This window comes from Hippichthys cyanospilos, chromosome 17 (genome assembly GCF_059441005.1).
Source record: "Hippichthys cyanospilos isolate Australia breed blue-spotted pipefish chromosome 17, RoL_Hcya_1.0, whole genome shotgun sequence".
NCBI lineage: Eukaryota > Metazoa > Chordata > Actinopteri > Syngnathiformes > Syngnathidae > Hippichthys > Hippichthys cyanospilos.
The window spans coordinates 7,868,281-7,893,591 of NC_142385.1; the positions used below are offsets into that span (position 1 = coordinate 7,868,281).

The 25,311-nt window shown below is 37.9% G+C and overlaps 1 protein-coding gene across 1 annotated transcript; it reads right to left on the reverse strand.

Moving 5' to 3' along the window:
* Positions 1-413: 413 nt before the first annotated feature.
* Positions 414-24,980, reverse strand: ccdc186 (coiled-coil domain-containing protein 186). Its single transcript, XM_088438502.1, has 16 exons — positions 24,853-24,980; positions 22,742-23,615; positions 22,503-22,629; positions 21,635-21,763; positions 19,188-19,400; positions 18,982-19,101; positions 16,886-16,990; positions 15,088-15,186; positions 12,999-13,085; positions 12,779-12,921; positions 11,310-11,565; positions 10,059-10,248; positions 8,631-8,711; positions 8,277-8,499; positions 4,770-4,989; positions 414-4,055 (listed from the first exon to the last, which is right to left on the reverse strand). Exons 2-16 carry the CDS (start codon positions 23,584-23,586, stop codon positions 3,972-3,974), a joined length of 2,922 nt encoding a protein of 973 aa, XP_088294628.1. The 5' UTR covers positions 23,587-23,615; positions 24,853-24,980; the 3' UTR covers positions 414-3,971.
* Between the last annotated feature and the right edge of the window lie 331 nt (positions 24,981-25,311).

Consider the following 25,311-nt stretch of genomic DNA (forward strand, 5'->3'; position numbering starts at 1 on the left):
CCAGATGGACCTGTTTTTTTTTTTTTGCACAAGTTCAAAATGTGAACTGACGATATGTTAAATCATTTATTTCATTTCTAAGGTTTAAGTATCCAATCGTCTCTAAAAATGGCATGCAATAAGTTTAACACAGGACGCTTGATAATGTTAATGCTCACTGGGCCACACCGTGCGTGTTGACTCTTCTTGTTCCAACGTTACACAGGAATTCTCGCCGCACTTAAAATCCTCCCGTACGCCGTGCTGTGTGACCTCCAGCTTTGCCGACTGCGCTCCTTTTGGTGGGTAAAGGACTATAAATCTGCTTCGTCCACAAAAAGGAATCAATCTGCCCGGGGCGCACAGAGTTGTTCAATTTGATGTCATTCACTCGAGGTAGAAAATAGCAAAATCAACAACAACATACCAGAAGGTTAAGACATATGTCATTTTATTCCCTGGAGCCACTAATTTTAGACACGCACATACTGTATATATACAGCATATATACACATCATCCAGTATTTACAAAAGTATCTACAATTGTATATTAGAATCACAGTTTGAATATTCCACACCGACAAAGCCCATTTAAATCATTGCACAGAACCAGAAAATTGATTCAAATTAAAAAATAGACAAAAGCAATAAGAAATCACATTTTGCAGGCGTCAGTTCAAAGCGACCCTCATCACGTTTCATCAAAGGAGTGGCAATCCCATCGAAGCCCTTTTCACGCTGATTGTAATAGATGATTTCGTTTGCCACTTCGCACCAGACGCTGATGTAAATGATATGCACGATCAGGATGCTGTGTGAAAGTGGATGCAGGTGTTGCACTTGGCTGGGTTCCGTGTTAAAAGCTGGCATTTTCCAACCGTTAGCGCACACGTTCAAACGCTCATACAAATCTTCACTGACAAATCCTCATTCATTCATACCTGCAAATCCTCACTCACTCACTCACTCACTCACTCACTCACTCACTCACTCACTCACTCACTCACTCACTCACTCACTCACCAAGACAAGAAGTCACTCAAATCCTTGCTTACTCATGATTTCATTCACTCACTGAGTCACCAATTCAGTCAATTAAATCCTCAATCAATCATAATTCTCACTCACTCACTCACTCGCTCACTCACTCACTCACCCACCAAGACTAAGTCACTCAAATCCTTGCTTACTCATGAGTTCATTCACTCACTGAGTCACCAATTCAGTCAATTAAATCCTCAATCATAATTCTCACTCACTCACACACTCACTCACTCACTCACTCACTCACTCACTCACTCACTCACTCACTCACTCACCCACCAAGACTAAGTCACTCAAATCCTTGCTTACTCATGAGTTCACTCACTCACTGAGTCACCAATTCAGTCAGTTAAATCCTCAATCAATCATAATTCTCTCACTCACTCACTCACTCACTCACTCACTCACTCACTCACTCACTCACTCACTCACTCACTCACCCACCAAGACTAAGTCACTCAAATCCTTGCTTACTCATGAGTTCACTCACTCACTGAGTCACCAATTCGAAGTCAATTAAATCTTCAGTCAGTCATAATTCTCACTCACTCACTCACTCACTCACTCACTCACTCACTCACTCACTCACTCACTCACTCACCACGAGTTCTCAGTATTTTACTCAATCACAAAGACTAAATCAAACCCTCCTTTACTCACTCACTCACTCACTTACTCACTCACTCACTCACTCACACCAATAGTCGGTCATTAATTCTCACTCACTTAAAAAGACAAAAGTCACTGAATTTCTTGCTTACTCATGAATTCACTCACTCACCGAGTCACAAATACTCACTCACTCACTCACCCAGCACTGTCATGTTGAAATCAATTGTTGGTGGTGCAGACGTCGTCGTCACACATGGAATTATCCAATTTCAGCGCGTGAAAGTGGCAATAACCCGCTTCGCTGGGTTCTGTACGAAAGGCACTGGCACATCAATTCCGCTCTTCCGACGCGGCCATTTTGCGAGATATCCGCATGGGAGAGTGTATTATGTTTACATTTTCATCCGATTTCCTCCAAACGCAATCTAACTCGGGGGCCGGCCCGTTTTCCGTGACGCCGCGTGAGACGGGATCAAATAAAGACCTTTTGTATCGACTGACCGTCCTTCCCTTCATCTCGTATGCGCGCGTGTGACCTAAAAGCAAAGAGCGATTACGCCGCCCAATGGAACAATCATCAAAGTCAACGCGGTCCGAGCCAATAAGACGGGCTAAGTCCGGCGCCGACGTGAGGTGTAAACCAAACGCCGGCGGAAATCAAACATAAAGGTGAGCAAACATAGGTCGGACCCGGAAAGACAAATACAATGAGAAACAAATCCAAAACTAAAAGAGAAAACACGCATTGCACTTTGTCCCTGGACAGATTCATTTGTACGGTTTGCAACTACTAGGCAGGAGATCCGGCGTCTTAGTGACACTTCAAAGAAAGACAATGACAAAAAAAAACACCTCAACATTTCAGCCATTTCCTCGCAAAGCAAAAAGAAAAAAGATGAGTATTAATTTACATTCAAAACAACGTCCCTTGTAGTGATGCGGCCGCATGAAAAAATACAAATAAGTATTTCAATATTTTTCCTTGAATTAATTGTGAGTGAAGAAAAAGCTTCGAGAAGCAAAACCCTGTGCCCCCCCCAAAAAAAAAACGTGCGTAAAACTGACTGCAGTCTGTGAATGTATTCTAATAGTAATCTAATTTTAATGTGATCAAAACAGAAAAAACAGGAAATGAAAAAGGGGTGTCACAGAAATTTGTTAACATCCACTGCCAAGCTAAAATGGGTTTTTGACGTGTATAGCCGTCAATGGCAGTAAATTATCAATTTATTTTGTGCCAGCCAAATAAAAAAATTATATTTTATGTTTAATCCTGAATACAGTATTGAACGAGTTAACCAGCAACTAACTCGTATAAACCAGTTGCTTTTTTGTGGGGGGAAGAACATGGTGTTTTGATTTTATTGCGCACACAGAAAAAAAAAATGTTGAAAAATGTTGCTTTTGATTTTAAAAAAGATATGTAGTGATGGGAACATGAAGTTTCATAAAGCACCTGTGTTATATTTGGACTTCACTAGAGTGCAGTGGAAAAGTATAGGCTATCCCCTGTCTCTTTAAATTAAGAGTGCCATCTAGAGGAGTCACACAATATTACAGGTGCTTCATGAAGCTTCGCTTGTGTATCACTAGTATTTTTGTCAAATCATTACGTTCAAGCGATGGAAAACAATTTGTTGCGACGACAGAGGAAAAAGCAAAAATATTTGAGGTCATTCTTTCAAAGTTGAGTTAAATTAACAATTTATAAAAGATTCACAAAATACGTAAAAAACAAAACAAAAACCAGGAATGAGCGGACGGGGAATTAAAATCATAGTGAAACAGAAAAATACATAAAAAAAAACATTCAGACTGGCATTATGTACATGTACTTCCATTTTAAAGAGCTTGCAAATGTCTTAGCAACACGCCACAAAATGGCTGCTGCTTGACATAATGGAGTGCTATGTTTTGACGGGGTACGGCAAGCAGTTTTTTGACTTTCCAAAAATATTTTGGCGTTGAGGTTTTATTTGGCGGACGCTGCTGTTGAAAAGAGAACCTGGAGACAAAATGACCTCCACACACGCAAGCATTTGGTCCATTTTGCGAGGACTTCCACAAAAGTGAATCTACATTCAGAAAGATGGCCGCCAAAATAGATCCGCTGAGAAATCACGACATGGCTCATGCCGCTGTACCCAAACAGGTGCAAAGTTGACAGAACGATTCAAGTAAGTCGGAACGTGACCAGAAGAAGACCAAAAAGAGGCGGTCCACCAAAGGATGCTACTGGAAACATTTGCGTGTGTCCTTCATGTGTCGGATGTAAAATGAGTCAAAGCGTCCCCATTTTCCTAAGACCATCCTTCTAGTAGTCCCCAATCCTTCACTTACTTCCTTCCCGTTCCATCTCCGGGGTCTCGTTGCTGTTTTATCAGCTTCTCAATCTCTGCGCCCAATGTCTGCAGATTCTCCTGGAAAATAAAAACGTGTTCATTTCCATCCCTCATTTCAAATCCACAATATTTATTTTCAAATTGACGGTGCAAAAAATGCCTTAATTTTTTTTTTCTAAGATTTGTTTACTTGATTCGGTCGGTCAGTAATACCGCAAAATAAAATGAATGTTTTATTATCATTCCTATGACTATTATTTATATACTGTCTTATTTTCATCAAACAGAATCATGTCTGCTAAAAATTATTAATGAAATGATAGATAAAATAATCGGTAGCTGCAGCTTTAAAGATTATAAGATAAAGATAATATATGAAGGAATAAATAAAAGATTCATGCACATAAAAAGTAGAATTGACATAAAAAGTCCTCCTTTGGGATCATAGTAAATAAAAAAAGTTTTGCCAGGGAGAAAATGACAGTTTGGGTCATACCATTCTGGTATAAGGGATGCTAACTTTTTAAGAAATTGAATTGCCTACTGAGTATACAATTCTTTTAACTAATTTATTGTATAATTTTCTGAGATATTTACATAATCTAATCATTATTTTTTTGAAGGATTATTTTAAAGATTAGCATGAGAGTGAGTTTTTAAATTTTAAAAACTCACATTTGAGACCCAGTGCGCTCAAAGCACAATATTAAAGCGCACGTAATGTTATGATGGTTTAAAAATTTGATGACCCCAGAAGGCTCCATTAGTGAAGTCCATCTTTCGTGAGCGGACCTTGAGCGTGATGTTCTTCAACAACGTGTCTTCCAGCACGGCCTGGAGTTTCCTGTTGATCTCCAGGGACAGGTCCAGCGTGAGCCCGCTGTCGGCCGGGTGGGAGGTGTACAGCGAGGCCATGATGCCCCCCCGTCGACTCAGGTGGGCCTTGTTGAAGTCCGACGCCTCCGACGAGAGGGCGCCCGACTCTTCCCTTAGCACGTAGCTCTGGATGATTCTGCGCGGATCACAAGGAAGAAACCACTAAGCCAGACTCAAGAGTTTTATTGTCTTATGTATCGTATTATTATACCACACAATGAAATTCTTATTCTATTATGAATGTTGAATTTTGTCCCTGGAATTTTTTCACTCCTTCGAGATCAGTGGTTCGCAAATGGGTAGACTATTACCCCTGGGGGGTACTTGAAGGAACTTGAGGGGGGTATTCAAGATTTTAAATAAAACAAACAATTATGCAAAAATCCTTTAAAAATAAATAACTTTATAAAACACATTTTATGTTCAGTAGGTTATTCAATTTCATTATTGTAAAAACTCAGATTATCTCCCATACTAGATGGTTCAACCCAACTTGTTCTTGTTCCACCTCTCGTTACCTGTCAAGTTAATTATTTATTTTTGTGAACACATCTCTACAATGAGCCAAAAATAGGACAGCTTAAGTTGAATATTTTTCTGTGGACAAATTTTTATTCATGATTATTTCTTCTCGAGAACAGGTCTGACCATGTTGATTATTTTTTGGGGGACAAATATTTATTAATGATTAAGTTCATGATTTATATTTGTGAATACATCTCTACTGTAATCCAAAAACAGGATGCTGAATGTTTGATATTTTTCTGTGAACAAATACCGTAATTATTTCTTTTTGAGAACAGGTCTGACACTTTATATTGATTATTTTCTGTGGATAAATATCTATCAATAATTAAGTTAATTATTTATTTTTGTGAAAAATAAATCCCCAAACAGGACACTTTCTGTTTAATATTTTTCTGTGGACAAATATTTATTTATATATATTTTTAGAACAGGTCTGACACTTTATAGTGATTATTTTCTCTGGAAAAATAAATAATTTAGTTATTTCTTTTTTATAACATATTTCTTCTGTGATCCAAAAGAGGACACTTTAGGTTGATTATTGTGGATTTTTGTTGTTGATTTTTGAGGACCAATAAAAATGAAGTTTGAAAGGGTGTACAGTTTAATAAATCAGGCAGTGATGGCATGTTTTAAGTCTTTTTTTTTTTTAACACCAAAACACTTTGAATTGGTTAAGGGGTCCATGGCTGAAAAGATATTTCCCAGGGGGTAAATTGCTGAAAAAAGGTTGAGAACCACTGTTCTAGATGGTTAAAAATGAACGAGCGCAGTGGAGATGTATGAAATTACCCCTGCTTCTTTGAATCTAGGAGTCAAAAAATATCAGACGTGCTTCATGAAGCTTTGTTTTTCAGCAGAAAATGTTCATGGTACTGGCCAATAGAATGGCACCACTTGGTGACGTCAACAATATGCTGAAAATTTCAGCACTCCCAGGCCTTAATTTCAGCCATCAACACCTTAAACGTGTTAATCGAAATCCAACGTCCGTTATTAAAGCCCACGCACCTCTCATTTAAACCAGCAGGTGTTGACCAAATTGGTGTGAAGCGGAAAGAAAATGGCAACGTTCTTCTCCACGCCGCTCCCTCATCCTCCTTGCCACTCAAACGCCAATTTCACAAAGCTATTTTTAGCTAGCCGACCGTGGGATCTGTCCTGAATTGTAATGTAGGTTGAGCCAAAATGGAAATTGACGAATATTTGCTGCGAGCAATCTGATAACGCACCCCGGTGGACTCTTTTCATAGACCATTTGCTAATCAATGGATTTAACTGGATGGATTTGCTCATTAGACTAAAATGAATTTGGTGGCAGCAGCTATGAGAGACGATTTGGGGAAAGGCGGGGGACTACCCACTTTTCTGCATCTTGGCAGCGGTCCACTTGGGCGCTATTGCGCCGACGTCCTTCACGCACTTTTTTATTTTCCGAGGCCACGGCCGTGAATGTGAATCATCGAAGATGCATGCTAATTCATTCTGAGGCTTCCCGCGACGGCGCTATAAATAGATTTTAATGAATGTTGGCGCGCAGATGACGCGTAGGTAAGAATTTGTAAGCGTCTGTGTTAGCGTGTTGGGAGGGGGGGGCCACTTGTCATTAATGTGTCCAAGCATATGCTGTCCTTCAAGGTCATTCCAGTGCTAATGAGGATCGCGAGAGACATGACATATTTCCAATAGTGGTTAATTAAAACACGCCTAATCATTTTTTAAACAGTATTAATGAAAGGAAAATTTGCATATATACTTTTGATCGTATTTAATAACTCGTAAAATAATTATGATTTATTGATTCTATATATTATGTTCGGAAATGTTGTGGCAGGTGGATTATGCTGCTTATTTCATACTCTACAAATGCAGCCTTAATCATTTACACTATGGCGGGGCAAAAAGCAACGTATGTTTTATTGCCAAGACCGTTTTCGAATCAAGAAAACAGTGAACATTTTTTTTTCTTTGTAGAATAAATAAACAATGCGCTAAAAACCCAAAGTCAACATCTTATTTAGTATTTTTTTCTACAAATTTTTCAACTGATCAGAAATCCCAGTTTTAAGAAAGAAGCAAAACTTTAGCAGCGTAATATTCAGTTTTAGTCTGTACGCTTCAAAAACTGAGAATTCTATGCAAAATAGGGTGAAAATTACCCTGCACTGCTTCACTGACGACATCACTTCTTGTTTTTTTCATCCTGTTTTCACGGCCCAGTAAAATTATCATTTTCATGCAAATTATGAGAGGCTGAAATTTGAGGATTTTTATAACTTTGTTAAACAATGGCTCTGACCAATTATCATAACTCCCCAAAATATAAGACACACCAGCACATACGATGCACCCTTAATTTTGGGGTCAAATTCTGGTATTTTCTATGTTACAGCTTAAGATGCACAAATAATTTGGCAACAATGTAAAAACTAAAGCAAAACAGAATAAATCTCATCTTTTGTAAACTAATCACATTTTCTTGTGTTCACATCCGTAAATTATATATTTGTTGCCTGTAAAATGTGTTTCAGATTTCTCACATTGTGAGTGGTCGGTGAATGCCTCGTGAGTGTAACTTTGAATGTGCTCGAAGCAGTTGTTTTTCCGGCTCGAGTTCACTTTCCCATAAATATTTGAAATTACGCAGCATTCGTGTTTCACCAAGTTTATGCTTGTGAGCATATGCCAAAAGGCCGCAATTAATAAACGAGTCAAATGCAAAACATTTCTGTGTTCTCTAACCGGAGCACTCGGCTGCATACCTTGCAACACTTAATTGAACCAGATGGAGATCTCATAACTTTTTCCTCTCGGTTTTAGTAATATTTCTAGCTAAATGAATAAATAAATAAATAAAAGCAATGTGGCTGTAAAGTCATGCATTGGTGCACTCACTTGGTCTTTTTGCGGATCTCCTCCACCAGCTGCTTGATGTGATCCTCCATGAACTCAATTTTCTCCTGCTTGCGGGCCAGGGCCTTCTGCAGACGCACGATGCGCTCCACCAGCACGGCCTTGTCCACTTCTGGGAAGCTGTCTGCCACCACCACCGAGGGACCCAAATGGCTCTCCGGCGAGCGCTCCTCGCCTGCTCCTCCGTGACGCGTGTTCAGGGAGCCTTGGAGGAGTTACAGGTCTTCTAAGTTGTTGGCTAACACTTTGTGATCATCATTATCGGTACTTGTCATGTGTCAAAGAAGATCATGGCACTAGTATGATGAAGGACTGGGGACAAACCCAATGAAGCACCTGAGGAACTCGATCGGCTGCCCATGCTGCCACCGTCGCGATCGCAGCTTCCGTTCTCAACTTGGTCCAGTCGCTTTCGAGCTGAGCAGACAGAAGAGAAAAAAAAAAAAAACATTTTCAATTTGAGACACAGAGACAAAAAAAAGAAAAGAAAAGCAAAGTTTCATGAAACACTTGGTTGTAATGATTCAGTTGAAGGTAGCCAACAATTAGCACAAATATTAGTGATAGACAAACAAAGCTTCTGTGATATTTTGCATTGATGATGGAAAATCATGGCGGTCGATGTAAAAATTTAACAGCATTTTGATTCATTTCAATAGGACTGTTGAGATAATTTGAGTCACAACCATGATCATAGAGCGAAATAGTCTTAACTCAAATCACCACTGTATAATTCCAACAAAAACACTCACGATATTGGGGGGGTGCAACAGTGTAACAATTTTGTCCTAATCAAAATAGTATTGTTCAGCCTCAGCAGAGGTCTGCACTCTACTGATTACCATTCTAGGCCTCAATCTATTTCTGTCTCAAACTGAACATTTTCATTTCGCACCTAATTACCTTAACCTTCACATCCCTTGTATTCATTATTCATAACACACTTCTATCGCACACGTTTCAAATCCTCAAATTTTTATTGACGCCAATCTTATTATGTCCCTCACGTCCGGGCTAATAAAAGTAACGTGGGTGGAGAAAGTGCATGCTAAGCTCAAGAAAAAAAAAAAAAAAAAAGACTTCAGAAAAGCTGTCATCAAGCCTAACCAACTTCGAGGAATGATCACAAGCTGACTTAAGGAAACCTGAACTACCTTTCAAGCATGTGCAATCGTAACGCTGAACTTGCCCGAGGAAAATTAATTATACTTAGCTTATATATATATATATATCTATATATCTATATATATATATATAAAATTACATTTTTCTACTAACTCATTCGCTGCCATTGACACATACTTTCATCAATGCCGCTTTTTTTTTATGAGGATAAGCCACTAGAAATTTAAATCTTGGAAACAACTTTACTGATGCATAATCACCAGTAGGTAGGATAAATGCCCCATATGAATGTAAAACTAAATATAAGCTTTGTCAAAACGCTAAAAAAGCTAGTAAATCAAATCTCAATTCAGATCCTCAAAAATAGGCAACCTTTTATAACCTAAGATATGCCATTGCTCTCAGCATCTCTGTAAATTAAGTTATTCACTGACGTCCCGCCTAAAACAGATGTTAGTTTTAACGTCTGTAGCCGTCAGCCCACCGTTGTTGTCCCACGCACTCAGCATCGGGATAATGAGGCAGCCCTTGTGAAAATTTGGAAAGGATTCCCTGATGGAAAAAGTTTGATAACCTATGCATGAAAAGGACACGTTAATTATGTCCTTATCGGTCAGAATTTGATGGTTGTTTCCTGACCTTGCGTTAGCTGCTTTGTTAGGTCCTTGATATTGGCCGCCTGTTTCCTCTTCTGAGTGACCAGCTCGTCCCTCAGCTCGTCCACTCGCGTCTTGAGCTGGCTCAGTTCGCCTTGCAACGCCGTCCTCTCCTCCTGCAGGCCCCGAACCTCCTGCAGCCTCAGCACCTCCTCCTGCTTGAGCCGTCGTGACTGCAAAATGGAGGACAGGGGACAAAAATCAACATTCATAATAGAATGAGTAACTAAGAGCTAATTTAAAAGGCGGAGCAATCCAGCGTATAAAAAAGTATAAAAAAAGGGATGAAATTTCACCTAAAATGAAATTTTTTCTTCGTACTTGTGTACAACTATAGCAACTCGAAAAATGAGTCGACTCGGCGTATTGCGTATGTTTGTCTATTATTTTAGTTGAAAATATGACATTTTATAAAAGGCCTCACCACGTTGGCTAAATGTTCTGTCCTAAATAGCGTGAAAATTTGCTGCCTTGGTGAGCGAGCAATTTTTTTTCCGTTTACTTTATATGACATTAAACTAACTGTTTGTATTTTGTTTTGCATTATATATTGACTTCAATATAATATAGGAAGGAAAGTACGGTATGACTTTTTAAAGAAACAAAATTAAGGTACAGTACCAGTAAACATACATCAAGTTTTATTTTTACAAAATAATACAGTATAAGAACAATATGTTATGACAATACTTTTTAAAGATACATTATTTTTTGTTATTGAATATTTTAACCCAGGCATTCATAAAATGTCAATTTTTATTTTTTATGAAATAATGCAATTATTATTCCAAATGGAAAAATTGTAAAAAACATATCAATTTATATCCATTATGTTTTCAAAAAATTAAATATTTACATTTAATTTTTAGAATTATAATTTTGATAACTATAATATTTTTAAAAATAGATTTTTAGTTTTTTAAAATCACGGTAAAGGCTAACATTTCCAATTTTATTATTATTATACAAGAATATATATACACATTTTATTTATATTTATTTTTTAATTGGGTAAGATTAGGTCATTTCATTTGAGGAAAAATGCCTTTGTCATCGGATTTCATGGCATTACACCATATACCTGTTCAGAGGTTGTTTTTTTTTCTTTTTTTATGTAGTAACACAACAAAAAAAACACTTGAGCATCACAAAACCATTTAGCCGAGGCTAAAGGCTTAACCAGTTGCGCTCAGGCGCGACCGGCGCGGTCATCCATCAGCGAGCGCTCCCCCACCTTGTCGTCCAGGGCACTGTTGGTCTCCTCCAGCTTGGCTTGCAGCTCGGCGAAGCGGCCGGCAAGCTGATCCACCTGGGCCTGAAGGGCGTTACTCTCCGACTGCAAATGGGCGTTCTTGCTGCTGAGCTTTTCGGTGAAGCCCAGCAGCTCGGCCTCGCGCTCCCTGCTTCCCTCAACGTCCCGCTGGAGGTCGGCCATCTGGTTGTTCAACGAGTCCACCTCGTCACATCGCGACGTGAGCTCCTCTCGATCCCTGCAATACGCCCCATTAAAACAATCCATCAACTGGAGAGAGGTGTGCTCGGAATTTAATAGACTGATTAGTCAAATGAGCCAAGAAGTAGGGCAGAAGGCTGAAAAGCATCCGGGGAATACGGGCAAAGCCAAGAAAGCCTATGACACGGATCCGAAGTAGAGCTGGGCTATTAATCAAAATTTAATAGTGATCACCATTTTAGAAAAGAATTATAATCAAAGAAAAGTTCATGCTAATGCTACGGTCAATGTAAAATGGCAGTGACATGCTCACAGAAAATTTGCAACGATACCAGAGGGTGTTATTCCTTCAAATAAGACATTTTATTTAAAAAATATTAACACGATAGGAAAACATAAACATAGGTAACATAAAACTTCATATATTCAGCATATTCTGTGAAAAAGTGAATTATAACTTTCTTCTTCTACTCTAAACGTTGCTTTTACATCCTGTAAAAATAATCATTAAACTTTTCTTGTTTAAATAAATCTAAACTAAACTAAATCTTGTCACATTCAACTTTTGTTATTTGACATCAGCCTTTTTTTTTTTAGTAATGTAACCTTTAAGAGGTGGAACAATTAATTACCGACAGCTAATTGAGAGTCAAATGAATGTTATTTTTGTTTTATTAATGACTAATCATTTCAAGACAAAATTGTTTCAGTTTTTTTTAGTTTCAGCCACTCATCAGTAAATATGTGATTTATTTAGTCCTTTGTGAAAGCAGACTATCATTGTGTAAAAACCAAGTAAGACTACTAAAAATCTGCCTTGATGATGGACAACAATGATTGCTATTTTCTAATCTTACAGACCAAAAAAGAAAATAATAATAAAAAAAAAGCTAGGTTTTCTCACCACTATTGAGAAGTTTTCCTGTTTTTAAATGGGATGGAAATGTTTATTTATGAAGCTGATTCAGAAATTAATTCACTTAATAATCAACACAATTATTAAATTGTTAGTCATTTTAAAATTGAAAAAAAAATCCTGTATCAAATTTTCATTTACATTTTTCCTGTTACCATTTTGTATTCCCCTGCCACCAGAAGTGCTTCATGAAGCTTCTTTTGTCCCTCACAAAAATATTGTGTGCTACCTTTTAACATAAACCTCAAATGTGAGTCATGTTTCATGTTTGATTTGAAATAGAAAAAAACAGAGCGGGCTGCCGAAAGCCATCCGGGGTGTCGTGCGAGAATACCGTTGATGCTGCTCCTCCAGGGCGGCCATCTTGTTCAGCTCGTCCCTCTGGCGTCCAATCTCTGCCTTCTGCCTGTTGATTATCTCCCGGTACTTGCTCAGCTCGTCCTCCCAGCGCGGGCGTTCGTCCTCCAGGCACTTCAACTGCGGAGCGTGACAAGCCCGTTGAAGGAGGCGTGGCGGTGGCTGGCGGCATCATGCAGCCGTGCAATGACACAAACCTTGGTGCGTAATGTGTCCAGCTCGTCCATGCTCTCCTTGTAACTCCTCTTCAGGTCGTCCAGCTCTTTGGCTTTCACGCGATGCACCTGGAAAAAAAAACGCAAATCTCTCAACCTCAAAATCTCCCACAAAGAAGGGCACTTGAGAGCCTAACCGCTAAAAGACACAAATAATAGCATTTGATGTGAACTATGTATTTCATATTAAGTCAATTTCCAATAAGGTGAAATTTCATTGTAATGTCTTGATTATTGATATCATCAATGAGTGGATTATTGTCAAATTTTTATTTCCTTTTTTAAAAGGAAGTCAAGTATTACATTTTCTTAAATGTGTTCTGGTAGTCAAATCACGGCATCTGAATAATATTGCTGGACCAATCATGGCTCAGTTGTTTTCTAAGTTTGGTCATGTGACATTTGCAAGCTGAATTGTGATTGGTCGACAGCAAGTGGCAGAATGGCCGCTCCCCTGCGATGGATGAAAATGTGATTTTTTGATGATTAATTCATATTCCTCAAACAATATTCAGTCATTCACTGCCAAAGACGGCTACCGATGTCAAAGACTCATTTTTACTTGGCTGCCATTAACAGCTAAGTCATAAATCCATTTTAACTGGGCTGGCAGTGAGTGAGTGCCATGTTTGGACTTTGATATTAGATTCAAATAATCTAAGGTGATATTGTGCACCTCACGACGGAAAATCATTATGCCTTTTTTTTGTCACCCCATATTAATAACGTGTATTTATCACAACGTGTGGATTCTTTTACTGGCACATTTTGCTTGCAAATAAATCAGCCTTTTATTCTTATACAGTATCCATGTTTTGAATTTTTACAAAATATTAAGTTTGAAAATCTTTTACAATGATACTTTGGGATATTTGCGTGTTTGCATTATATTTTATATCTACATCTCTCAGACGAGTTTCGATAGTTAATACATGTAAAAATCCGTTATCTCCATGAGGCAAATTGTTGATTTTATATATATATATATATATATATATATATATATATATATATATATATATATATATATATATATATATATATATATATATATATATATATATATATATACATACATACATACATGTATTAAATTATTATAATATAATAATGAGTAGGTGGCTGTGGCCCGCGCTAAATATAAAGCGCCTTCTATTTTATTTTAATTTTATAGCCGCATCTTTGAAATCAGTGTTGCCTTTATGTAAAATTGTTTGCGCAGCGCGCCCATTATGAACATGAAAGCGACGTGTAATGTTTTTGTCTCATCTTTTAAACAAAGCCATTAACAGGACTGTCGCGAGTCAACTTTTCCAAGAAGCTATTAGTGGGCCGCCGTATCCACGACAACCTGCCACTAAATGAGATGGAGGAAAATGCATTTTATATTTGCTCCGTTAATTCATGACTTGCCCGCTTATTTTGATGCTAATGGGAGTTTTGTTTTGTATAATTTATGAGCTGTCTCTTGAGGATAGCAAACTATCATAAAGGAAGGAAATCAAAAACGTTTTTTTTTTGAATGACTTCTTCATTAGGAGGCAGCAATATTTTTCAAAATGGAGGCACTAGCAAGTGTATTAAATGTGAAGGTTGGTTACGCAAAATATTGCGACATTTAAATTGAAATGTTGACATCTAAGTCAAAACAACGGCAGCTTTAAGTGCTTTCTATTTATGCATTTCAATTTGAGGCTTTTGGGGTAAATGAGCGAGGCGGCGGCAAGACAGGAAGTGGGTGATGTCTTCTGGGCTTGTTGTACCAATGCTCTGCTTCATATTGATTATTTCTAGGCCATTTATTTTTAAAGTGTCCTTCCTCTTAGAAAAGAGGATGAGGGGGGGAAAAAAAAAAGGAAAAAATACAGGCCATTGTGTTTGGATTAAGTCCATGCTTGTGCACATGCGTATCACTTGTTCCTTGCTGAGGCAATTAAGCCTTTCAAAGTGATGAAATAAAAGTGATGCAACAAACAATTTGGTGCTTCAACTATCAGGTCATATAAATGTGCTACTTGGGTGAAAAACACACACATCAAAGTCGTTTTCTATGCATACAAAACGGTGTCACCTCTAACTGGTCCGTTTGTTCCTGCTTGTGTTTGGCTAGTTCTCCTTTGGTCTCCCTCAGTTTCGCATCCAGCTCATTGGATTTAATCTCCTCTGATTCCTGCGGGACAAATAATAATTAAAGATTGTGTCATTCATTGTCTTGCCTTCATATCACTTTCACACCAAAGAATATTTTTTATTATTCAATTAACCTCTGGCTAGATTTGAACCCCAAAATGCAATACTATTTAAAGAAGTCAAACCCCTTTTTTTTTAAAATTGTTATACAGTAGGTGGTCCAGCATTCTAAACATGGTATTCAGATTAATATTATGTTTGTGTATTTATAAATAAAGCAGAAAAATTTACTTGTCAACCAATACCAGCTCATCTCTTTTCTGAGTTAGGAAATGTGACGTTCATAAGCTGAGCTGTGATTGGTTATTACCTGTTCTGAGTAATTTTCAGCTGCCGACAAGTGGCAAAATGGACACCCTCGTAATTCCACAAACACAATATTAATCGTATTTACATTAGTGGGGCTTGACTTCCCCTTTAATAAACAAAAAAAAGAATCAAGGAAAATTGTATATGTTCTAAAAAAATAAATTGCTCATTTATTTGATTAAACAATATTTATCAACATTCAAAGGGGCGACCATCTTTGTGGAATTTTCCACAAAACGTGGAATGAGCTCTTTAAATGCAACCCATAACAGATAAATTCACAGAATAAGAATATTGCTTTCAAATTTTGGCAACATCACTTCATCAACATCACCAATGATTTTACATCTGTGCTAGCTGAGTTGAGTTGTTTATTTGTGAGTGTGTGTGTGTGTGTGTGTGTGTGTGTGTGTGGGGGGGGGGGGGGGGGGGGGGGGGGGCATTGTTTAAAAAAAAAAAAAGAGATTCATTTTGACCCCCAAAATTGGTGGATATTTTTAACTCAGAAAATTATCTGACTAGGAAATAGGTGTCAAACTCAAGGCCCGGAGGCCATATCTGGCCCGCCAGATCAATTTATGTGGCCCGCGAAATCCTGATCAAACTTCAAGTTTCTGGTTAAAATACTAAATTTGCAAGTTGTCCTCAACATTTAAAAATTTGGGGGTAAAAATAACATGCATTTTGTGTTCCCAATATCTCTTTTGAACAGTGTTTAGCAGGCTCTTATTTCAAAACTAGTTAGAAGTGTGACAAACACACCTAAAATTGATTTGATTTCACAATCATACCAGCCCTCTGACAAAAATTATAACTACAATGCGGTGCGGCTCCCGATATAATGAATTAGACACCTGGACTAGGAAGAGGATTGGAAGAAGTGGACTTTGAGAAATATTGAAATTAATATCATATAAATATTAAATTATACCAGTTATAATACCAGTTATAACAGTATATTATTCTTCTCAAATTAAGAGCAAATTAATCAAAACATGAAGCAATGTATTGCTCCCTTACTTGATAGGGACTCTTTTGCAAAATCTAATATGCAATCATTTTGTTTAGTTTTATATTGATGCACACTGTAGGATCTCTATCTGCTAAACAAAACACAAAGGTGTTTTTAAACTTTTGACCGATACTATCAAATATAGGTGCAAATAAAATGCCAGTTTACAATTATTTCAACTGTTTACTCGAAAGTGCACAGCTCAGAGAGGGTTTTAAGCTCTTGGTTTCTGGAACAAAATATTCCAAGGATAATTGAGCTCAATAGGGAATTTCTTTCTGTTGCAAGGTCGCCCAGCAACAGAACAGATTGCGTTTGGCCCTTTTATCTAATGAATAGAATAGAAAATGTTTCCGACCTGGTATGTTCGGATCATGTCCTGGCAGTTCTTGCGGATCTGCTCGGTCTCTTCTTTGGCTTGCGTCAACTTGGACGTGATGTCCCTCAGCTTGTCTTTCGACTCCTGCACACACAGATGGAAAGATGATTCATTCATTCGGCGACAGATTCTGCCAAACTTCGATTCTCATTTGACTTTTATAGGACTATCATTCAATTAGTACAAAATGGACTGCGGATTTGAATTTTTAAGTGAGCATCTCATAATATGATGGCTTATTGAGCCTTTCTTTCTTTTTTTTTGGGGGGGGGCTGAAAATAAACCTTTTTTTCCCTCAAACAGTCATTATCAAGAAATAGCTGCAGCCTAAATGACGCGTTTCCCCCAGGTTCATTACTGTATAATTTTCATCCCATTTCATTGTCAATCACATCTAAAATACCCACAACTAATCATGTTGTTTGTCAGCAGCTCCAGCAATTTGAAATGACCCCTCCGCTTCTTAAAAACAAGGCGGCTGAATCGAAATGAAGACAACACGACATTAAAATAACATTTGAGATGGCTGTCAGAAAATGAAAGTGGAGTCAATTTAATTAACGTTTGATGAGAACGCTTGTGATTCCTGATTGCAATTCAAAATAACGTTTTGTGACCATAAATTGCCATAGGTGATAAATAGAATTGAGGATGCTGTTTACTCATTGGTGTGTTGCATAATTCTGACAAAAGTATTTAAACGACTGTGCAAAAAAACATTAATTGGGTCAATTATATCCAAATTTCAGGGTCGTTTGGCACAAATATTCTGGACAAAACAATCTCAAAAATTGGGTCCGATTTTATACAAAACAACCCATTTTTGGAGGTTGTTTTGTGCAAAGAAATCACAGAAGGTTGGGAGAAATTAAATTATTAAATGTAATAGATTAAGCGTTTACATGAAAAAATGCGGCATTTACCATTTAATCGCCAAATAACGAAGTATCACATTAATCAGTAATTATTAAATGTAATAGATTAAGCGTTTACGTAGATAAAAAATGTCCTGGAAACGTTCCAATGCTTAGAATTTTCATATTCTGAGTGGTAATATTCTCAAATGACGATTCGTCTATGAAAGCAAACTCATTGTGTTGAATCAAAATAAATCGTTTGCTTTGATTCATATTTTTGCTTATTTTCCGACATTACAGACCACATCACATAGTTTTGAATGTGAAAAAAAGTATTATTTATTAATAAAGATATAGAAATTAAAACATTTAAAAAACGAATTACAGATTAATCAACAAAATAAATTGACAGATTTATTAATTATCAAAATAATCATTTGTTGTAGCCCTACAATCAAATACTGCATTTTTCAGACATTAAAGCAATGAACCAATCATATTTTGGGGAAATAGCTTTCGAGTACACTGTACAACAGGGTACAACAATGCACATTAAAGTGACAATATGAAAGATTCAGACCGTTTTTTAATTAAAAAAATATTAAATGATTAGAAATTTCAAAAACTTGCAAATGTCAAAATGACAAACGATCAACAGTATGTTTTAAATATAATCGTAGGTCTAGTTATCATTCAATTTTATTACATGGGGATTGGCACTCCTCCGGAGGTCGCCATGTCTGTTATAGCCATGGACAGCTGGAGGAGGAGTGTGTATTGCCGCATTTACCGTAATGCCCCTAAAACTCCAATGGGTGCATGCGAAAAATTACACATACTCCCTTTAAGACAACAAACTTGTACACCAAATGAATTCAAACTTTAGTCAGCTGATTCACCTGATTAAAGGGGATTTTTTTTTCTTTTTTTTTTTTTTTTTGGGGGGGGGGGGCTGCAAACTTGATAGACCTGAAAAATAAGGTATTTCTATTAATATTTTTAAAATTAAGCTTCTGTTTAGGTCAGCAACAGGGTCACTATAAAACAGGTCGACAAAATAACTAATCTGACGCCAAAGACCTATTTATATGACTTCACAGTCCAAAACGTTCAGTCCCGGACACTTTTTTAGTATTTTTTTTTCCCAAACGAAAGTAGTCTAAAAATAGCTGGTACTGAATGAGGTAAAGTCTTTGTTCAAACAAAACAAACACTTGCCTTGTGTGCATCAGCCTCACTCTTGAGTTTGTTCTGGGCCCATTTGACCTTGATAAGATGAGAGTTGTTTTCCTCCTTCAACTTTTCCACCTCGCGAGTCAGCCGACTCACCTCGCCTTCCTGAGAACATCATAATTGCGGGAGCTAACAATGCAACATCTTTGACTTATTAAAATGATAATTTCCCAAAGAGAGAAAAAAAAAACCTTGGCGTCGCAGAGCTGCTGCAGGCGGCCTCTCTCCTGAGCTAACTGGTTCCCTCTGAGGGCTTGCCGGTCAACTTCCTTGGTGGCCTCACGTAGCTTCTTCTCCAAACTCTCCTTGTCCCGCCTCAGGTCCAGACCTTCTTTTTCCCCCCGGACATATTTCATCACCATGGTCTCCTTCTCTTGTCGTGCTTCTTCACACTTCTTGTTCGCCTGAAAGGAGAGTCAGGGCGGTTAATTTAATTAAAAACAGCACCTTGACGTACAGGTTTTTGAGATACAACCTATTGCTCGGCCGATATTTCTTAACTCATTCAACGCCAGTCGAAGTTACCGCTCCCTCATTCAGTGCCGCTGACAAAAAGACTTGAAAAATAAATACCCCGTCATGTAATTGACTCATTCAGCACCTCATTCAGTGCCATTGTTGACTATAGACGTCAATAATAAAATCACATCGCATATTTCTGCGGAAATTAACTTATTCGGTGCCAATGATGACTATAGATGTCAATAATAAATACCCGCATTAAAATGTGCTTGCTATAATTAACTCATTCATTGCCATTGACTACTATATACGTCAGGAATAACTCCCAACGTCTTATATGTATGTTGTAATTACCGTATTTTCCGCACTATAAGGCACACCTAAAAGCCTTAATTTTTTGAAAAAGCTGATGGTGCGCCTTATAATCAGGTGCACCTTATATATGGATCAATATTGAGATTGGGATTCATAGATTGGGAATGAACTGATAAAGAAAGCTTTAACTGTTTCTTTTGTGTGTTTACAGTTGAACATGGTTGCTCATATTGACTGAATTTAGAGTTATTATTTGAGTTATTATAGTTATTACTTTGAGTATTACTATATTGTGATTGAATAAGTTTAAAATATGTCATTAATTAAGGGTGCGCCTTATAATCCGGTGCGCCTTATATATGGAAAAGGTTTCAAAATATGTCGTTAATTGAGGGTGCGCTTTATAGTGCGGAAAATACAGTAATTAAATTTCTGAAAAGCACATAAATCTGATGTAAATTATTACATCAAGGGATGGGCAATATGGCCCAAAAATCAAATCTCCATTCTGGACTATTATGATTTTAATTGAACATATCCAAACATTTAAATTTGATGTATTAAAAAAAATTATTCTATCTAAAAATTGTAGACAATAATATGTACTCATTTTAAATGTTTTAATGTCATTTTATTCATAGTTTGTGCAAAAAATAGCTGTTCAACGTGCATAACTTGCTTATATGCCACAATTAGGTCGTAATTATTCAAAATTTATTAAGTCTTTTCCTTTTCAAATGATTAATCAATCAAATTAGATTTATTGCCCAGACCTTCATTAAAAATAACTAGCCTTGTTGCCAATTGCGCTTGACTTCAACTCTGCTGAACATTTGGCTCACTGCCATCCCGCATTCGTCTCACACAGGCGTGTCCATTCCTCACATTTTCCGTGTTTGCTTGTTATCCAGCAGAGGAAGAGTACACTAGGTGAGACGAAGCGTTCATCCCCAAAGATGGCCAACTTTTTAAAGCCCTCGGCGGCAATACGTGACAAAAACGGGTGCTACTTGAGCTCTTGTTGTTCAATGGACGTTGAAATTAAAACTCGTCAGGTGTGAAGAAAAAAAAAACGTGGTAACCCAGTGTGCACGGTTCTGGTTGAAAAGTGCCAATTTGCCTTACAGGTGATTATTTCCAATAACAACAACTTTGATGTGTTAACATCTCACCGTTACTGTTACTATCGTTTAACACAGAGCAAATATTAAAAAAAATCGATTTTCTTCATCACATATCCTCACAAGAAATAAATAATTCTTTTTAGGGAACTTTGGAACTATAGTTGTAGAAAAACTCCAGAAGATAGGCGGTGCAAAAAATGGTTTTGTTTTGTTTCTGATAGATAATTGTCTCTTAAGATGACGTGCATCTGTAAAAAAATAAATTAATAAATGAAAATAAAATAATGCAATATTTTGTAGTGGAGTCACTCTAACAGAATGTAGCAGTAAGGAAAAAAAAAAGAAATAAAAGAATGCCAAATTTTGTAGTGGAGTCACTAACAGAATGTAGCAATAAGTGGTTTCAAGTTTCAATTAATTTACTCTTAATTTGAAAAGAAAACTCTTCTATTCCTGTGATGACAATAAAAACCCTCAAATTAGATTTGCTGATACTCCAACTCTGTTAAACTACGACATACATGTAATGCCTTCATGTACGCCATTTTGAGAACCGCTGCTATCAACTAACTCAGCAAAGAAATGAAATCCTAAAAGCACTTTTAAATCAGTACATTACTTGAAGCTAGTAGCACCGTAGACATGCACACCAGCCCGACCAGTGAGTCAAAAAAGGCTTACCATAACAATATGACTCATTTATCAAATCGCCATTTAGCATTGAGGTCCTGTTTTACCTGCTCCAGGCGATAGGTCATCTCCTTCTGCATTTGCATCAAGCCAGCCTTAGCCGCCTGGTCCTGTTGAATGAGTTTGTCTCTGGTCTCCTTCAGTTCCTTCTGGAGCTCCTGAACTCTGCCCTCCAGCTGTCGACACAAACACAGAGTGGATGGTAAACAGCGTGAACGTGTTATCGGGCACACGTAACCCGCAACAAAAGGGCCGCTCTATGCAGGGAATTAAGCTGTCTTTTATTTTCAAGGCAGGACTGTGTGTGCCTTAATTGCTCCCTTTTTGGTCTGGGCTATGATTACCATCAGTCTCTTTGTGTCTGATAAAATCTTGACCTTGTGTCCACATTGAACAGAGCCACTCACAGTTTTGTGTACCAAACAGGAGAACAGGTGAAGGATATGCCTTGCCGGGCTTTAAAAGTGACACATACAACCAGGAAGGCTTTGTTTAAAATATGTAGTGTAACAATAAATCTCTAAATTATTGATCGTTATGCCCCAACGGATGTATGTGAAAGGTTTCTCACTGTAATTTTTTTGTTAAATTTTCACCCATTTGAGACACTATCAAACAGCAATGTTTTTTTTCTTGTAAACAGTGTAAATTTCAACCTACACATGGCTAACACATTTTGGACTAAACATGCAATTTTAAACCCTAATTTTTCATCAAGCCTTTAAAAACATTTTTTTCTTTTCCTTGTTGTTAGTCCAGGTCAAAATTGTATATTCAAATAGTCATAGCTTTCTTCCTGTAAAACGGTGGTTCTCAAATAAGAGTACGCAAATCTCACGCGCTGTGGTAAAGGAAAATCATATCAACTTTGTCAAACTAGAATAAATAAGGGAAACATGAGAAAACAGGACTAACGTTTCTGATGGTGCCCATGTGCTGCATTTCCATCTCAGCTCTCTTTTTCAGCTCTTCCTTCATGTTGTCCTTTTCTGAACAAATGCCCAAGATTAGATCCTGATGCCTCTTGTTTTCCCCCAGTAACCTACAAATGTGACAAATAAATGACTTAACTGAACCATATGAAGTTGAAAGATGGGAGTTTGGAGCAATGCTAATAAACATAATAAAACTATTTTTTTTTGAAAAATGTTTACCTCTGTATGACCTTTTCCTGCTGCGTATACTTGTACTGGACACACTTCTCAAAGACCAACATGCAGTCCTCCTGCTCCGAAGGGACTCCATTGACGGGTGGGCTCCCTTTCCTCCCCCCGTCTCTCTCAGCTTCAGGAAGCTGACATGCCATCAATTCCGACTCCAGCTCGTCCAACAGAGATTCTTGCGACAAGGACCGCTGGATCTGCGAAATCAGCTTGCGGCTGCAGTCCGTGTCGTACGGGCTGGACGTGGAATCGGAGGGCGCCGACACATTGGCGCCGCATTGTGGGCTGGAGCCGAGCGAGGAGCTGATGGCGGTGTCCGACGTGGGGCTGGAGGAGCCGTTGGAGATCCCCGATGTGGTGCTGGAGGAGTCAGGGGGTATGTTTTTAGAAGTGCTGTGGTCTGAAGGGGATGACGGACTTTCGACTAATCTGTCGTGGCTCTGCGGTGACGGCTCAATGCTGTTTGTAGAATCTTTGTCAAATGCCAGTACAGCTTCTACAAAAGGGACTTCACCTGGGGCCACCAAAGACCCGTCATTGAAAGGTAGTGGTGGCTTTTCATTTTCTGCTGAACATGTCACACTATCACAGTTGTCATCAGAGACCGGCTCACCCCTTTCTTCTATCTTAGTCTTTGCAAAAACATCTGCATTTGTTTTGATAAAGTCACCTTTTGTCTGCTCACATTCCTCTGCTCTACAATCAGACGTGAGTTCTTGTTTTTCCACTTTCATTGAGCAGTTCTGGACCTGCTTCAATGGTGGGGATTCTTCTATCAACCCCAAGTCAGACCCTTCCACCATGATTCCATCTGAGGCGGGATCAGGTTGCTCCATTGTGCCTTCTATGCATCAAATCTGACAAACTGAGAGAGGAACAACACAACGGGGAAGGAAAGAGTGTAAGATATTGTTTGAGGCTATTTTTTCAATACATAATACCTAGAATAAACTCATAATACCTGCTTGGCCTGGTTGTGAATAAAATCCCAGCAATAGTCAATACTGTCATTGTGACGGCATGAATAATAGCACGCCTTACATACCTTATATATGGCTCCAGCTACCAAAAACAAATTCCTAGTTAACATACAGTACTCAACCAAAAAAATAAGATTTTGAAACGCGGAACAATTTGGTGTCCTTAGATCCTCCTAAACACAGCCTATTCAATATTGAATATTGCATCCATTTTGTCTCAGCAATACAACAAAGATAATCGCGTCCCGCACAAACACATGAGATCATTGGAAAAGCCAGAATGTCCTGTACTGAGCACATTAAGTAAGACTTAGTAGAGTAGCTCCAATGAGTCAAGACACAAACCAAAAACTAATGTCCACACACGGGTGAATAGGCTGGGTCTCCTAAGGATACCTCTATTCAATATTTTTAATAATTTCCATAGATATGTCAATTGATTTGCTTTGGCAATACATTTGTTAAATTATAAATCACTGAATGGACATCCAAAACACCTCGAAGGCAGGTGTGGACATCTAGAATTACTTCACCTACCGATATGTGTCACAAAACATCAGGAAACCGCTAATCTTGTCACACATGTTGAAAGTGGTAAATTCGCTGTGAAAATAGATCATTTATCTATATCGTTTGGATTCAGTTTAAAAAATGCCTTCCAGCAGCAAGAGTAGTGGACGCTTCTTTTGACAGATGTCAGCTGTCACTAGTAAGAAACAAGACAACATAACGTCGGGTTTATAGTCACTATTAAAGAAGACTTTAGTCTTCGCTAAATCAACAGGAAGATCGCTAAGCAAAATACGCTTGCGAACTGGCATTTTGTTTCAATTTGTAGCCTTTTTTTTTTAAGTCGGATCAAGCCTATAGTGCAGATGTTAACACGCAAGGTTGATAGCTTGCTCGTAGCATGTTGAGCTCCGACACTGCCGTTGTTTTATGTAAATACAACGCGTTTCTATATCGCAATGCCGGACGATGATATATTTGTATCGCTAAGCTGTTTATAGTTAAGCTTCTGGCGATAATGAAAGCATTTAGCTAGCATACAGCTGGGCAAGCTAAGCTACTTCCGTGAAGGAAACGAGCGTTTTGGAGAGGAATTCGTTTATATTCACCCACCGAGTATGGTAAATCCATGAGGGGAACAATTTTCAGGCAGCTTGGATTAATTTAATAATGGACTTTGAGCCGTGACTCTGTAGGTCTTTACCAGCTGATCGGCCCAACAAGTCCTTTTGGTATGACACATCAACAAATATGGCCTCTACTGGGGGTAAAGGACGGGATGCGTGAACCAATCAAAACAAAGCTTGTTGTGACGTATATAAAAAATCGAAGGCTAACTCCTCCTCTTTATGAAAAATAACTTTATTTAAACAAAGGGAATTACAGCTTACGATTCTTCTAGAAAAAAATGAATATACTGAACAATATTATTGTATACAACTTTAATTCAAGACCCGCGCCAATCCAAGCCAAATAAAATAAATATGATCAAATACAAAACGTAAAGCATAGTCAGACAAATATAAAGTTTGCATACAAATAAGTAATGAAGAAATACTGTATATTTTTTAT